Consider the following 16,072-nt stretch of genomic DNA (forward strand, 5'->3'; position numbering starts at 1 on the left):
GGTGCCTGGCGGGATTGGCAGTGACCAGGGTATTCAGCACCAGCAGCAACCGCAGCAGCAGCAACAACATCAGCAGCCACACTCGCTCACAGACGCCGGCCAGTTCCCATACACGCTTTTTAACACTGGTTCCAGCCAGCCCTCGCTGAGCGAGTACATCTCTGGTAAAAGCGCCCAGTCCACCAGTAGCCAGCACCGCGAGCTCGGTATACCGGCTGGCGTGGCACCGATACGTGACAGCTGGACAGGCGTTGATTTCAACGCGCTTCACAAGCAGGCGTCCGAGCTCAAGGCAAACTACGAGGAATACCAGCCAACACCGACGCCCTACCACTCGCCCAAGGACCCCGCCATTGACGACCCTGAAATACTGGCCCTGCTGAACTCGACCAACGCGATGCTGACGCAGGACAATGTTGGTGACTTTTCTGATATTCTCGAGCAACTGCTGGGCAGCAGCGGCCAGATCCGTGAGAGCAGCAACGGTGCTGGCGGAGGGTTTTCGTTGGACGCTTCGGCGCAGCAGCAGCAGATTCTGTGGGATCACCGTGGTGCCGCTAGCCAATCAGCAGCCGGAGCGCAGCAGCCTGCAGCAGCGATTCCGCCGTCGAGTGCTGGCATTGCACAGTCAGGTGGTGTTTTGGGCGATGATGTCGAAATGGCTGCTGGGAGCAGTCGCGCGGCATCGGCGATACTAGACTCGATGGTGTCCTCGCCGTCGGTTGCAAACTCATCTAGCGCTATGTCGCCGCACGATACGCCCGGCCAGGCTGCCTTCAGCCGAGGCGTTGGCAGCAGCAGCAGTACTGGGCTGCATGGGATGGTAGCGGGCGATACGTCCTCCAACTCTGCATTCAATGCGATGCTGTCGATGGAGGAAATTAACGATATTCTTGCATCCAACGGCATGGCTGCATCGCGACCGCCTCCGTCGATCAGCGGGTCCAGCATGGCGTCAGCCAGCGGCAACGAGCAGCAGCAGAAACAGCCAAGCAGGCCATCGGCTGGAGCTGCCGGATTTAGCCAGGCTGCCGAAATGCAGTCACTGATTCCTATGTTTGGATTGGCCGATGCCGAAATGGCCGAGCACACCGGCAGCGGCAGCAGCGCAAACAATGGGTACCAGGCAGGTAGCAATAATGCTAGCGGGGTGCAGTCAATCGACGTGGTCAAGCAGCTCTGGGAGCGCCAGAAGGCCACCACGCGCTCCACGCGCTTCTCGCGCTTCCATCCATACCTGAAGACCATGCACCGTATTGCCCACCGCGACACGCCCTCAATCATCAACCGGGTGCCCAGCACCGCCGACCCGTCGGTTGCTGCGGCAGCAGTAGGCGCAATGGCGGCATTCGTGGCCAATCGCCAGCAAGCGTATGCACCCACTCAGACACAGCCGCAGCAGCCGCACCAAAACATGTCGCTGGCTGCATCTTCTACCGCTAGCAATAGCCTGCTAGCATTTGACACCACTGATAGCGGTGCCCTTCAGGGGTTCGATTTCGGAAAGCCAGCGCTGCCGAGCAGTAGCAGCGAGAGCCAGCAGGCAGCGCAGCCCGCCTGCACCAAGGTAGCCCCGGCGGCCAAGAAAGAAACCAACGGAAAGCCGGCCAAGCCAGCAGGCAAAAGCCGGCGTAGCAGCCGCAACGAGGCCGGCAACGATTGCCGCCGGTTCCCATGCACGTTTGCTGGCTGCACAAAGCTGTTCAAGCGCCAGGAGCACCTGAAGCGGCACTTCCGCACCCACACTGGCGAGCGGCCGTACAAGTGTCCGGCCCCCGACTGCGGCAAGGTATTTGCCCGCATGGACAACCTCAACCAGCACGTCCGCACCCATGTCAACCGCAAGACGGCCCATCGCCGCTCCAGCAAGTCTGCCGGCGACAATGCACTGGCGCAGCTGACCGACATGGCAGGCATGGATGTGGGTGACGAGGAGATGCAGTCGGCATTCAGCGGGTTCGTTGACGGGCTGACCGGCAATGCCATCGACGGGACTGTCAGTAGCGAGATGCTACAGCAGGCCTCGAATGGGCGGTCGATGCGGATAGCCATGCCGACCGAGAATGCCGGTGCTGGCCCACAGCCGCTGCAGTCGCCGCTGATGGAAAACAACGAGGTGGCCAGGCTGCGCAAAATGTCAAAGAACAACCGGCTGCGCAACAACGCGTCGGCGGTCAACACGCCCTCTGTGCCCATCCCCAGCAGCCGCCCGGATGACCAAATATCGCCGTTCTTCACCAACCAGGTGTCCAACTACATGGACCTGCAGCCAATGAACACTCCTATCGTGGACTCCCACGGCGGGCTGCCACGCACTGTGTCTACCGAGACTACCTCTGGAATCAACACCGCCTGGCTGGCATCGTTCCTGTCACAGAGTCAGCAGCAGCAGGGCGGGGGCGTGGGGTTTACGTGGAATGGAAATGGAAGCAGCATGAATTCTGTGTCCCTCAAGCGACGGCTTGATGAGAATGGCGAGCAGATACAGGGCGGGAGCGTGGGGTTTACGTGGAATGGAGACGGGAGCAGCGTGAATTCTGTGTCTCTCAAGCGACGGCTTGATGAGAACGGCGAGCAGATGCAGGAGCCGGACAGGCAAGGTAGCCCCAGCAAGATTGTGCGCGCGACCGCCGTGGCGAAAACCACACAGCCAACTCTTATATAATATCCTTTATCCCCTCTACATGTCTGTCTCCTTTTCTTTGTGTCAGTTCTGTCTTATTGCTTTGGTCTACTTATCCAGATATATATTGTTCTGTCGTCCATGCCTATCTAGAAATCGAACTATTGACATATGCAGTGCATCGTGATTAAGAGGTAAGCTGCCATGGACAAACACATGTGCTGCATGCCTGCGTTGTTGCACAACCACCGGTCCCGCTCCCTGCCACCACCTCCGCAGTCGTCATAAGGCGGGTGCCCTCTGTAGTCGGATCTATGGCCAAAGTCGTCGTTGTCCCTCCAAGCAGCGGCAAATCCAGCGAATGAAATGAGTATCGAAACGCAAATTACAGCACGGAACCACATGATATTCTATTTTCAATTCTTAAAGGCAACGAAGCTGCTGAGAGGGCTAGATTATATCTATGTTGGAATTTCAAGCACGAAGGTGGCTCGATGGAGCTATATACTGGGAGAAGCTCCGCAGGCACATATAACAATGCTCCTTCAATCTGCTGCCACGCCGATATCTGCGTGAGATACCATATATCTTTCTGCAACTTCCAGCCTACTAGTCTACTGTCTACAAGCTCCTTTAATCAACTGTCGAAAGCACTAGCCTCAAGGCTCCTCTCGCTGCTGGCCATGCGGGATGGGACAGTGGTACTGGAGGGCGGCATCGAGCTGCACTATGTCTGCAGAAGTAATCCCGATTACACAATCAAATTCCTGATTTGGTCTGCGATTGCGGCTCCAAAGCTGCGGTTCGGGGCTGGGCTACAACTGCGTCAGGCGCTAATACCGCAGTAGTCTTCAAACTGCTCGCTTTCCGTTTTTAAATTTGTATAAATCGCCTCTTGCAAAATGTCTTCGCGTGCTGTCAAGAAACTGCTTCGGGAGCGCGGGTACGACGACCTGGCAGAGACCACGGCGCGCATTGAGCGGCGTGCCCAGCAGCTCCAAGAGAACAACAACGACGACGAGAGCGGCTCGGAGGATGAGTCGCCAGCCACCGGCGAGCCAGTCAATCCATTTGATCTGCTCAACGATGCTGCAGCGTCTGAGGAAGAGGAGGAGGAAGAGGAGGACGTGGAGCAACCAGAGATACCTGTAGTCGAGGAGAAGCCTGTCACGAAACAGACCAAAAAGAAGGGCAAGAAGGGCAAGAAAAGCAAGGGCAAGGCCAAGAAATCCGCTGGCAAAGATATGGCCGACATGTCGATTGAGGAGTTCGAGGCGCAGCTGGCTGCAATTGGTACAGCCCTTCCCGATGCCCATGCCAGCGGCGGCAACAGCGACACAGGCAGCCGCAAGCACTTGACCGGAGGCGTAGGTCTAACGGCAGAGCAGCAGAAGAACCGTGCTCTGCTGACTGCCGAAGCCCGGCACCTGGATGCTGAAGCTGAGATCAAGCGGCTGTTTGGATCCGTGGCTGTGCGTGATGCAGGCAAGCGCAAGGTGCCGCAGAGCCGGCTGCCCAGGCGACTTGCACTGTCGCATCCAAAGATGGCGTGGCCGCCGATGCGTACTGACCCAGGTGTTGAGATGGAGGTGCTGGACCGCGAGACTGCCGATGCTGAAATGCAGGAGATCATGGACGGCGACCGGACTGGCGGAGTGTGGTTCGGCATCACGCACAGCGCACGGTTCCGCACGATCCAGCTCGAGTTCCTCAGCTGTGTAATGACACACAACGCCGATGGCGTAGCGGCGCTTGTGTACCAGCACCCGTACCATGTCGATGCGCTGCTGCAGCTGAGTGAGATTATCAAGCAGACTGGCGGCGATTTCGGCGAAGCCGCAGAGCTGGTTGAGCGTGCCCTGTATGCGTTTGAGACTGGATTTGCGACCAAGTTCAGCGCCACCAACGGCTTGTGCCGGCTGGATTTCAGAAAGATCGAGTCACGGTCGCTGTTTCTGGCAGTATTCCGCAACATGCAGTTTATGGCCAGGCGCGGGTGCTGGAGGACTGTTTTCGAGTTCAACAAGGTGCTTCTGTCGCTGGACCCGCAACAGGATCCGCTGGGCGCACTGCTGACGCTGGATTTCCATGCGCTGAAGGCAAAGCAGTTCGAGTATGTGAGGTCGTTTGTGAGCAACTGGACATTATCGCCGGTGGATCTGCCAAACTGGGCGTTCTCTCGGGCACTGGCCGAGTTTATGTTTGAGAACTCGCGTGCCGGGAAGACAGCAGCTACTCAGGGCGAGCGCAAGCAGAGCCTGGAGATGCTGGTCGCTGCGATCCTGCGGTTCCCAACGGTAGTGCCAATGCTGTGGAGCAAGGCCAACATCGATGTGGACCCGGTGATTCTGACCCACCCGTACTTCCAAGAGACTACGGTTCCCGATGAGTCAGCCATGACACATATGCAGCTGATGGTGACGCTGTTTGTCGAGCGCAATTTCCCGCTGTATCGCACCCCCGAGGTCACGCGGTGGTTGCAAGAGGGTCTGCTGCTGGCTCTCGAGCGCATCACCAACGATGAGCTTGGCATGCAAAAGGACTTGAAGCGGGATGAGGATATTGCCAAGCGCAAGGAGTTCCGCAAAAAGCTCTGCACTTATAATGTGCCCGAGAATATCTGCCGCCACGTGCTGGTCGCCGACATGGAGGCGCTGAAGAGTGCGCTGCCAGAGGAGATCCGCAATATGGAAACATTTGCGTTCGACCCCCTGCCGCCCCAGAACAATATCAATATTTATGACGAGATTCTGGGTGATCGCGGGATGGGCGGTGTGGTGATGCCGGGTGGCTTGGATATCGAGGACCTGGAGTTGGCTGAGGATGGTGGACTGGGCGCCATTGGGAGGCTGGTAGAGCGGTTAAGGCAGCAGCTAGGGCTGGGCGCGGGTGGCGGCGAGGATCCAGGCACCAGTGATGAAGAGGACTTCATAGATGCATTAGGGCTGGAGGACGAGGAGGAGCTGATGAATGCCTTGGCTATGGCTGACGAGGCGGATCGGAACAGACCTAACGGCGCGGATGGACCTGATGGCCCGAATGGCCAGGATGAGGAAACAGGGCAATAGCAATGTCGTTTGGTTTACCGCACATAGCTTTAGAAATACATTCCTTGTGGCCATCAGAACATTGCCATGAAGCATGGTATCTTGCCAGTGTTTTCAGGGTGTGTGTATTTGCAGTAGCTGTAGTTGATAAACTCGCTGTCTTGTGATGCACATCACCATGGCTAACCAAACCATGAAACCAGTCTATAGCTATACATACAAGTGCAGATGATTGTATTATAGCTTGTCAAAACAAACCGTGTATGGCAAGAGTGATATAGGCAATGAATATGCCTGTACCGAATGCCTTCTTGGTGGGACTCGTGTTTCTTCATGGATGCCAGCAAGCACAACTTGCCATCTAGCGTGGTCATCTTCTATGCTGCTCTTGGATGGATTTGTAGTGCTGGATGCCAGATCCACCATTGTAGAGGTATACCTGTCAAGACTCGACAGGTCCTTTACCACCAGAATACTGTACGCACGCGGATCACTATGCACTATTCCACACTCATGGACCAAAATACATGGCGCATAATGCTGTGCTTGACTGGCGTAGGGAATTTCCCAATCACGTCTTTGCCAACTGTCGACATACCAATAGCAGGCAATGCATCATGGATGTACTCCAGGGCCATCGCCAGATACAGCATCCTTTCGATAGCCATTAGCCCAAACTTTTACAATCTTGGCAGGACCGTTCCTTGCAGGTCACCTACGCATATATAGCTTCTTGTTTCGTGCACCATTTTGCACAGAGTGTCATCACCCATGTCCACATGGCACAGCTTCAAGACGAGATGCTGGTTGTCTTTCCAGGCTTCAATGACAAATCCACTGCGGCGGTATTCGAGGTAGCGTTTCAGCTTGAAGTGTCCACTTAGCGGGCACCAGTGTCTAGAGACCCATGGTCAGCCGTGGGGTATGGAAGTATCTGTCATTGGGTTTGCGGCCTGCATACCTATCTTCTGCATCAGCATCGGCCTGCTTGCTGTCATTGAGTGGTAGCAATTTGTTGACCTTGCGGATAGAGGACTCGACACCTCGATACGCATTGTGGATCGCCTGCTGAGAAGCCCTGACTGCTTGCTGTGCCACTGCCTGGACCTGCAGCTCAAGCTGAATCGAGGCGTCGCGGTCCTGTTCCTATTTAACCAGTGACTCTTTGCACTTGTCATCGAGGCTGTCAAGCTCACTCTGCAACTTCTCAGAGTTTGTGTCGAACAGCAGACAGGAGAAGAGATTCTTCTGACTCGCACTGAAGCACTCGTACTCAAGCTAGCACAACCCAGCTGTCTCTGTAGTGCGACCCACAGAGACCAGCTCAGAGGTACTGTTCATGCACTCAAGCTTCTGGAGATGGACAATGCCACAGTACACCCCTGCCAGAGCAATAATTATATCACTCTTTATCACATCGCGATCCGCCCGCTGAACCCACTTTGCCACGTACCTTTAGAGATATATCTCATATCTAGCAGGGAATGGTCCATCAAACAGAGACCATTGTCTCTTGTCTGAGCGCAGACGACTAAAGAGCCTGGACAACGAAAGCCCCTTTACTACAAAATATATGGAATTAAGGCGAGTATGATATTTATGATAGTGAAACAGTTGCAGTTGGAACAAGGGGATAGCATGTGCAAGGGGATATCTACTCTTGCGGATAAACCCCATGGCCACGGATAAGGCTTTTCTACATGTTTACACTCTCAGCTAGCATGGGCAGCTGTGTTTTCCTGGGCACTTTTTTGGATAGCGCACACAAACATATAACAACAGGTGTGAAAATGTAAACTGCCACCACTGGCAACCTAGTTTCAATATATAGCAGAGTCGGCTCTGGTACAACACATGGAAGCCTAGCACTACTAGTGTCCTGGGTATTTTGTGCTCATTTGATATATTAAATGCGACACTCATCAATCAAAGGTGGTAAAAATAGCTGACTCAAAATGCACACATCATGCCGATACAGCTAGGGTTTACGAATATGTTCATAGCTACAGAGTGTATTTGCGATATCCAGCCATGAGCAAATCCTCTGAAGGGTGACTAGTGAATGTGTTTCTGGAATTAGCCAGAGACAAGGTTGTTGGTGTTGGAATGGACAGCGTCGTTGGCCTGGTTGGCGTTGATGTTGTTAGAGTACATCGTGTTCTCGTTAAAGTTGGCACGGTTGGTGGCACGATCGAAGTCGCTGTTGAATGAGCTCACAAACGGGAATCCCCAACCGCCATATCTGCCATATCCGCCATATCTGCCATAGCCACCATATCCACCATATCCACCGTAGCCGCCGCAGATACCACAGCCGTACCCTCCACAAAAACCGCATCCGTACTGGCGACGAGTAAGCTCGGGCTGGTGAGAAGGACCAGTGCTGGCCGGGAGCACAGCAGGATCCTGGACTGACGGAACACTGATAGGCTCAGGGGCAGGGATCGCTTGGGCAGAAGGAGAAAATGTTGCCAGAGCGACGAGTGCAAGAAGAGAGGTGCAGGTGTTGAACATGTTGAAAATGGGAATCGAAGTTGCTTGTTGTTGTAGCTGCTGAGTGCCGATGCTTGATCTGTGTTGGGAAATTGGTCTTTGGTCGCTGCTTATATATCCACAAGAGCCTTCACAGTTACATATCTACAAGATGTATCAGATGCAACTACTGCCACAAAGTGCTTAGCCAGAAGTAATCCATAGACCAGTATGTATTGTCTATCCAGGTAAGGTAGCGATTGATCATGTAGCCACACCTAAATAAGCATTAGCATCTCATGGGTGTGCTGTTCCCGTGGCTAAAAAATCAATCCATGCCAAGGATCTATTTATGATATTGTGACTACGAATACTTAAGGATTTCTGGCCACCATATATGGAATAGGAGGCAGCCCTGTCATATTAAGCCCAGCATTGCCAGCAGCATTGCCAGATGCCTTAATTCCGCTCATCTCACAGTGCCTAATAAGTCTCTTGGGAAGCGTCTGCGTCTTCTGCAGAACATCTGGTGCTTCAACAAATGTCATGAGCATCCGCAGACTCTCGGGGCTGCCGTGAATATTGACATGGCAGTGGTACAGCCAGACACCCGGATTGTCGGCGCGGAACCTGACCTTGATATACGAGTTTGGTGGGATCTCCATGACATCACGCCGGATCGGAGCAACAAGCGACTGCACAAGCGGAGAAAATGTACTGCCTGGCTGGAACGTCGCCAGCGACGGGCCATACTCGGTGACCTGGAACGCATGGCCGTGCAGATGCATAGGGTGGGGAAGTCTGTTCGGGTTATGCACTTCAAGTTCAATGACCTCGTTGTGCTTCAGCACGACCGGATGTGTCCGGTTATTGTAGACCTCGGGGTTCATTGCCAAGTCGCCAGTGGTCATTGCAGTAAACAGGGAGGGGACCAGTGGCGCGTAGTATGTGATATTGTTGATGTGGTTCATGTGCTGACCTGTGGACATGAGGTTGTTGCCGACCGTCAGACGCAGCGAGCGGTCGACTGGCAGTGGTGGCTGTTTGTCAAGTGCTGCCAGCTTTATATCTTCAACCCACGTCAGTGTGCTATCATCGACGTCGGGGAACTCCTTGACTGGCGACTCCTGCTTATATTCGATCAGGCCAGAGTAAAAGCGTGGGGTCTCACCTGGTGATGGCTTAATGAAGTCCGCGTACAGCTTGATCTTGAAGTAGTAGTTGTACTCGTCCGAGTCATGTGCAGTGACCAGAACCGAGTAGCGCATGGCAGGTGCCAGCTGCACACCATCAACTGGATGTTCGTCACTCAGGATCCCATCAACCTCAATAATGCGTAGCTTGAGGCCGGGGATCCGGAACTTGAACCACACGGTGCTGGACATGTTGATAAGGCGGATCCGGTAAGTCTTCTTTGGCTCAAACCTGATCGGCTTCGTGGTGTTGCCGTTGTAGCCGTTAATAAGGCCAAACCCGTAGCCAGACGGCGGTGGGAATGGCTGGGTTGGGTCAGTGGTCAGTGCTGCACGTTCGGCAAACTGCTCCTTGTACCAGTCCTCGAAGGTGAACAAATGCTCTGCATCGTACTTGTACGGCGGCTCCTTGTCATAAATGACGAGTGCAGTGCGCAGCCCGTCAGCGTTTTGATCGTGGTCGTGGCCGTGGAGCCAGAAGGTGCCTTCCTGCTCGAGATGGTACTTGTACGTGAATGACTCACCGGGCGGGATTCCGCACTGGGTGGTCATTCTCGGTCCGTCCATGTAAGCCATGCCGCGCATGAACAGGCCGTGGGCATGGATCGTCGTAGTTACGTTCAGCGAATTGTGCACGTTGAGGATGAGGGTGTCGCCGCGAGTTGCATACACAGGCGGGATTGGAGACCGACCGTTGACGCCAATCGACTGCTTGTAATTGACTCCATCACGCATCATGTACACATATGTGACATCCCAGTCAACTACAACCCGCCTTGCCAGCGCAGCGGTAGAGGAGACCAGCAAAAGTAAAGTGTGTAGTAGCATGGTGGAAAGAAATAAAGGGAGGAAAGAGGTATTTTTGAGGTATTCTTGCTTCATGCTTGGTCCACATTTATATTGAGCAAGCATTGCAACTAAACCAGACTGCCAGTAGCTAGCCTTTTGCTTGCCGTCTGTTCATACATAATAGGTCAACAGCGGAGTGTCGAATAAAAATAAATGCCTCGTTTTCACAGTGCAGGTGGCGCCGTTGACAACAAACCGGCAGGCATCTGCTGTGCAGGAAGCTACATGTAAAACTATCTGTCTGTAAAGGGGTAAAAATTGATGATTTCTCAACAACGGCACCGTCTGAAGTGGCCATTTTATAGCCACTTCAAAAGGGTGTCATAGAAACAATGAACTAGAGGGAAAGGAGAAAGAAGGTCTTAGCGGACAGGAGATTAATTGTCATGACACCTACGGGGAATTGTAGAAGCAGGTGCTAGTAATTGACGATATCTCCTGATCTGGAATGAAGAATACGTCGATCACGTAACGTCGATGGGGAAACTGGTGTTCGACACCACACCTCCTTCCTTCCTTCATAGTGCATATCTTATACGTTCAATATATGTCGTGGAAAGGTGCTTGGAGAGTAAACGTATTCCAGGTAGCTGCAAGAGCCTGTCTATCCAAGTGTATCGTATCCGAGACACAACGTATTATATCTACTTCATGCTGCATCTCGAGTTCCATCCAGCCACTTGTCGACTATCTCGCATCAGTGGTGTTTGCCTTACTTATAAATCTCAAGCATTATGAAGTCATACTTGTTGCGACATGATAGATTTTGTCAACACTTGAAAACCAGTTCCATGGCTGGAGCTGTATCAATAACCATCAGTGTACAAAATCAGTTCAAGGGCAGGTAATGCACAGCAGTGCAGAGGGGTCTATTACAGTCTGCATGCCTTTGGCATGTGCTTGTGCATCGGCTACTTTTCAACCCCCTGTTCTATTGTGCTCTGCCCTGTCAGTCTGTGTCCTTAAGGAGACGACCTTTACAAAACGGCAATCGGGAACCTGGGTATGATTCTGATTCAGAAAAACGATTTTCGCCTTCACAGTGCTGCACGATATGCAGATTTCACAACAAACACGCGGAGGACACAGGGGCGCACTGCTTTGGATACCGGTCACATCTCCACATGAAGGAAGTCGATCCTGCTAGTAGCAAACGTGCTACTGAGGTGGCCCAACAATCAGCCATCTGAAGCACAGACAATGCAGAGACCTACACATGATTCGTAACAGCAAGACTACAGTAGCGTAGGCGGGACAGGTGCACTGCACATGTATACAAGGCATTGTCACTTTTTTCGCCGCACAACATCACTGCCTCTCTTTATAGATGATGGCCCCTCTCGTCCCTTCACAGCGGCTCCACTCTTCCAATCTTGGCTAGATGTGTTTGTTGACAGTGACGGGTCCTTTTTGGAGGGAGTGAGAGGGAGTGAGAGGGACTTCCAGAGGCTGTCAATCTCACCCAACACGATCTCGGTCCTCGTACGCTGCAGGTCTCTTGGAACGCGATCGGTCCGGCCAGCACTGGGGCACCAAGCTGCCATTAACCTGGTATTTTAAAAATAGCCGCCGGTGGTGTGCTGGGTTAGAGTCAGGCTTGGCCGTAGGCTGGCTTGGAGCACAATGGGAGAGGCGTAGAAAGAAGATATTTCGCAATTCTTTGCAAGGAAGCACGCGGATTGGCCTCGCTGCACTCTCCAGCTATGGAGTGCGGGTGCCTGACAACATCATCACGCAGCAAAAAGAAAAGTGATGTAATTCCGTGATGTGGAGCCTCGTGGTGGGAGAGAGCGGTCATGCTGGTAAAAGTCTGTAGAACGGGCTGCCGGCCAGGCAATGAATAAAACCTGCTTGGCGTAGCGTTCAAGGAAGGGATGGGAAACTAGCCAGCGCACGCGGGCGGCGGCTCATGGGCTTGCTCCAATGAAAAATTGCAGACGATGGCCCAGAGTCTGGAGAAGAGGAAGAAAAAAGTATTCTCGGTTTTGCAGCTGAGGCCAAGCAAAGCGAGTGTTTTCCTCCCCCTCGACGTATATTCGCCCTTGCTTTTCTTTCCCTCGACGTCTGCTTTTAATACTCACTTGGTTAATTAGTGGGTCGGTCTGTGAGAGAACGACGCACATCTCGAAGCCCCGCACTGTTGTCTAAATTTCCCACTGGTTATTTCCAACTGTCAGTTTTTCGTTTTGAAACCTCTTCTTTCTGTCAACGCGCTGTCCTCTATTTTTCCACCTATTTCCAGCTATTTTTTTCCCCGGCCACGGGAGAGCCTTTCCTTCTTGTTTAAAGGGAGGTATACCGATTATTTGCGAGGTCTGCACACGACTCCCACCCAGAATCCATGGCGAGCGAGGCCGCGCACGCGAGCAGCAGCGAGTCAGGCTTGCTGACAACACCCCCGAAATGCTGGGGGTGTAACAAGCCCATCGACGGTGGCAGCGCAATTCAATTCGCCGATGGCGTCTGGCACATTGACTGGTAAGCAGAAGACGCGAAGCACAGCAGCGCCATTGATTGCCGCACTGTCTTTCCTTTTATGGCGCAGAGAACACCAACTAACTGGTACTGGAATCTGGTTCTTTTTGTAGCTTCCAATGCACAACCTGCAACAAAGTAATCGAGTTCGACTCGAACCTGCTGTTCCTGGCGGACGGAAAGCCGATCTGTCCCGAGTGCTCGTACTGCTGCAGCCTGTGCAAGAAGCCGATATTCGACGAGGCCATTGTGACGGTAGAGGGCACATACCACTCAGAGTGCTTCCGATGCACCAACTGCAAACAGCGGATCCAAGGAAAATCATTTGCAAAGACTAGCCAGGGCGTGATATACTGCGTAAACTGTTATGCGGAGCGACGCGAGAAGAAGAAGGCTGCGCGACGACGCCGTGAGCATCAGGTCATGGAGGAGAAGGCGCTGCCATCGCTGCCGCCAGACTCAGGCACTGAAATCGGGCGCTCCCCTGTTTTGGCCAGTGGCCGGGAGGGCCAGCTTTCTCCGAGCACCCTGCCAAGCAATAGTAGCGCGCCAGTGATCGGGGGTTCCAGACCAGGAAGCTCCGCTCAGCCGGTGGGCGAGGCAGCGAGGCAGTCAGCGGTGCTGGACGATAGCGGTAGGTCTAGTACGTCGGCGCAGCAGACCCGTCGCAGACTGCCGCCGCCTGGCAACGCCTCCGCCAGTGCCCAGCCGTTACCAGCCGCCAGCGGAAAGCCAAAGCAGGGGCTGGCAACGTCGAGCTCGACAGACTTTACTGGCACTTCGTCTACCTCACCCAGCTACCAGCACCACGCCAGCAGCGCGCCAACCTCGCCGACAGCCACCGATAATGCAGCAAACACGCACGGGCTGCCGCCTGTTCCGACGTCGCCTCCGCTAGATGCCAACTTTGATGCCGGTCTCGAGTGGACAGAGGATATTGACGAGCTGGAGCGCAAGTTTGTGCGCTTCTCCATGCGTGCCGGAGCGCAGCCTGGAGCCAGCGGGCTGGCCAACGGGTTACGTGAGCCAGCAGCCGATGATGGCCGCCGCCATGCGCAGCAGGACTTGGCCCAGCGCATGCGCGCCATGAGCAACTCCAAGGGACCCAGCGGCGTGATCCCGCTGGGCCTGCGGTCCCGCGAGGGAAGCCCCACAGACACGCAGCCTGGTGACTCGTTGAGCCAGCAGCAGCAGCAGCGCCAGACCGAGGGAGGCACAGAATGGCTGCAGCACGCTGATGTGGCACAGCTGAAGGAAGAGCTGCTGGTCAACTACGGGCAGCTGTGCCGCATGGAGGCGAGCTACCAGAAGCTGCGGGATCTGTACGCGACAGTGGTGAACCAGCTACTGGAGACGCGCCAGGTGCTGCAGCAGGAGCGGTCCAAGAAGAACGAATACGAGGGGATTCTGCGAAAGTACTATGGGTGGGTTGACAGCAACCCGTCGCCGTCATTCAACAACGACAGTACGTTGGCGCGTAGCCCGGGCGGCAGCAGTTCAGCCCAGCAGCAACCGCAGCAGCAGCAGCAGCAGCAGCAGCGGGGATCGGCCGTGCAGGAGGCAAAGGGTGCAAATGGCGGTAGTGCGCGGGCGCAGAGCCGTCATCATCATCAGCAGCGTGATGGCCCGCCGCCCAGCATCGGCCGCACATTGAGCATCCGGCGCCAAAAGCAAGCAGCAGCAGCAGCAGCCAGCAAGCAGGCAGGCGACGGAAACGAGTCAGGCTCGGATGTTGACGACGCCATCATCACCACCATGCCGCAGAAGGCCACTAAGCGCTTCCTTTGGCCATTCGGGGGGTCTGGCAGCGGCCACCACGTCGCAGGCGACGATGGCAGACACGACTCAATGGACTCGGAAGCGACGGCTGCGGGCACATCGACGAGCCCGACGGCCGGCCGCAAGAGCCTCGACTCGGGCACCACAGTGGGCTCGCGGCAGCACTACTTCCAGCCCAGCAACACGTTCCGGCCTGGCAAGTGCGAGCGCTGCCTGGAGAAGATCTGGACGTTCGCCAACAACACAGTCAAGTGCAAGTACTGCAACGTCATATGCCACCACCGCTGCGTCGCCGATTTCCCCGCGAACTGCCCAGGCTTTGACCGCAGCGGGCGCTCTGCTGGTGGCCACCACTCGCACCACGGCTCGGCTGTCAACAGCATGCCGGCGTTTGACCCCAATGCGCCATTCCAGCCAGATAAGATGTTTGGGCGCAGCCTGATCGAGCAGGCGCGCAGCGAGGACGCACATGTACCGTGGATTGTGCGGGCGGCAATCGGATTCATTGAGGAGCAAGGGCTGACGATGGAGGGCGTGTACCGGAAATCCGGGTCGACAATGGATATCCGAGCGATCCAGATGAACGTGACGCAGATCTCGGTTGCCACCAACGGCAAGTTTGCAGGCACGCCGCCGATAGCCTCGGCTGACGCGGACGTCACCAGCGTCACGTCGGTTCTGAAGCAGTATTTCCGCGAGCTGCCCGACCCTTTGCTGACGTTCGAGACATACCACTTGTGGGTGCAGGCAGCGGGCATTGGCAGCGACGAGGAAAAGGTGCGCGTGTATCGGACGATCAGCGATTCGATGCCGCACGAGCACTCGGAGACGCTAAAGTACCTGATGCTGCATCTAAAGCGGATTGCCGAGTACCAGCAGGACAACAAGATGACGCCGAACAACCTGTCGGTGGTGTTCGCGCCCAACATCCTGCATATGCCCAAGAGCAATGTGTTTGAGGAGATGAAAAACATGGGCGGCATCAACCAGACGGTGCGGTTCCTGATCCAGCACGCCAACGACATCTGGGGCGATCAGCACTATGCGCAGTACTCGGGGCGCAAGGACAGCCAGGATAATGGGCAGGACGCGTCGTCGCCGAGCTCGCCTGCGGTGGGCAGTGGAGTAGAGCCTATGCCGATTGTGTCTCCTGCAGGCACTGCAGAGCAGGGGGATTTGAATATGTCGCACAGTATGCCATCGTCGCCAGCGTTCCTGGAGGATGCGGGCGGGGTGCAGCATTCTGTGCGGCAGCAGCATGCAGCACATGATATGTCTGAGCGGTTCATGGCGTCGCACCATCACAGCCCGATGTATCATAAGGCGAGTCTGGATATTCCGCGCGACAGCAATAGCAAGTTTTAAAGCCCCCACCCCACAAAAGTAATCAGTTGTATCCGTTTTAATTGTCTTTTCTATGTGCACGCTACACAATAAATGCTACAAAGAGCAGATCAGCTTAGCGCTGCAGTATTCATCATAGCACAGCGTGTGTTTGTGCAGATCGAAATGTATGGCGGAAGCGAAAATGCATATGGAGCTTGTCCACATATGGAGCAGGGATGTGTGAGTCGGTTGAAGGTGGAGCTGCGCTGCGACAAGGCAGGCATGTGGGAAAGCATGGTCAGAGCACG

At 54.8% G+C, this 16,072-nt stretch overlaps 5 protein-coding genes across 5 annotated transcripts; 3 read left to right on the top strand and 2 right to left on the bottom strand.

The window, feature by feature from the left end:
• Positions 1-1,663: 1,663 nt before the first annotated feature.
• Positions 1,664-1,834, top strand: DL89DRAFT_208061 (uncharacterized protein; the record flags this gene model as incomplete). Its single annotated transcript, XM_040884128.1, has 1 exon — positions 1,664-1,834. A coding segment is annotated over one exon (171 nt), but the record flags the coding sequence as incomplete, so codon positions are not given.
• Positions 1,835-2,723: 889 nt separating this feature from the next.
• On the bottom strand, positions 2,724-3,303 carry DL89DRAFT_268331 (uncharacterized protein). Its single transcript, XM_040887883.1, has one exon. The coding sequence runs from the start codon at positions 3,025-3,027 to the stop codon at positions 2,785-2,787; it is 243 nt and encodes an 80-aa protein (XP_040742281.1). The 5' UTR covers positions 3,028-3,303; the 3' UTR covers positions 2,724-2,784.
• A 244-nt stretch (positions 3,304-3,547) lies between these two features.
• DL89DRAFT_236290 (DUF654-domain-containing protein) lies at positions 3,548-5,742 on the top strand. Its single transcript, XM_040884971.1, has one exon. It carries the CDS (start codon positions 3,868-3,870, stop codon positions 5,689-5,691), a length of 1,824 nt encoding a protein of 607 aa, XP_040742282.1. The 5' UTR covers positions 3,548-3,867; the 3' UTR covers positions 5,692-5,742.
• Positions 5,743-6,567: 825 nt separating this feature from the next.
• DL89DRAFT_323427 (uncharacterized protein) lies at positions 6,568-10,189 on the bottom strand (the record flags this gene model as incomplete). Its single annotated transcript, XM_040891391.1, has 3 exons — positions 8,621-10,189; positions 7,783-8,117; positions 6,568-6,789 (listed from the first exon to the last, which is right to left on the bottom strand). The coding sequence occupies exons 1-3, from the start codon at positions 10,161-10,163 to the stop codon at positions 6,568-6,570; spliced, it is 2,100 nt and encodes a 699-aa protein (XP_040742283.1). The 5' UTR covers positions 10,164-10,189.
• Positions 10,190-12,212: 2,023 nt separating this feature from the next.
• On the top strand, positions 12,213-15,889 carry DL89DRAFT_247451 (RhoGAP-domain-containing protein). Its single transcript, XM_040885125.1, has 2 exons — positions 12,213-12,662; positions 12,773-15,889. The coding sequence occupies exons 1-2, from the start codon at positions 12,526-12,528 to the stop codon at positions 15,801-15,803; spliced, it is 3,168 nt and encodes a 1,055-aa protein (XP_040742284.1). The 5' UTR covers positions 12,213-12,525; the 3' UTR covers positions 15,804-15,889.
• Positions 15,890-16,072: the final 183 nt, after the last annotated feature.

The sequence above is a fragment of the Linderina pennispora genome (genome assembly GCF_002104995.1).
Source record: "Linderina pennispora strain ATCC 12442 chromosome Unknown DL89scaffold_9, whole genome shotgun sequence".
Taxonomy (NCBI): domain Eukaryota; kingdom Fungi; phylum Kickxellomycota; class Kickxellomycetes; order Kickxellales; family Kickxellaceae; genus Linderina; species Linderina pennispora.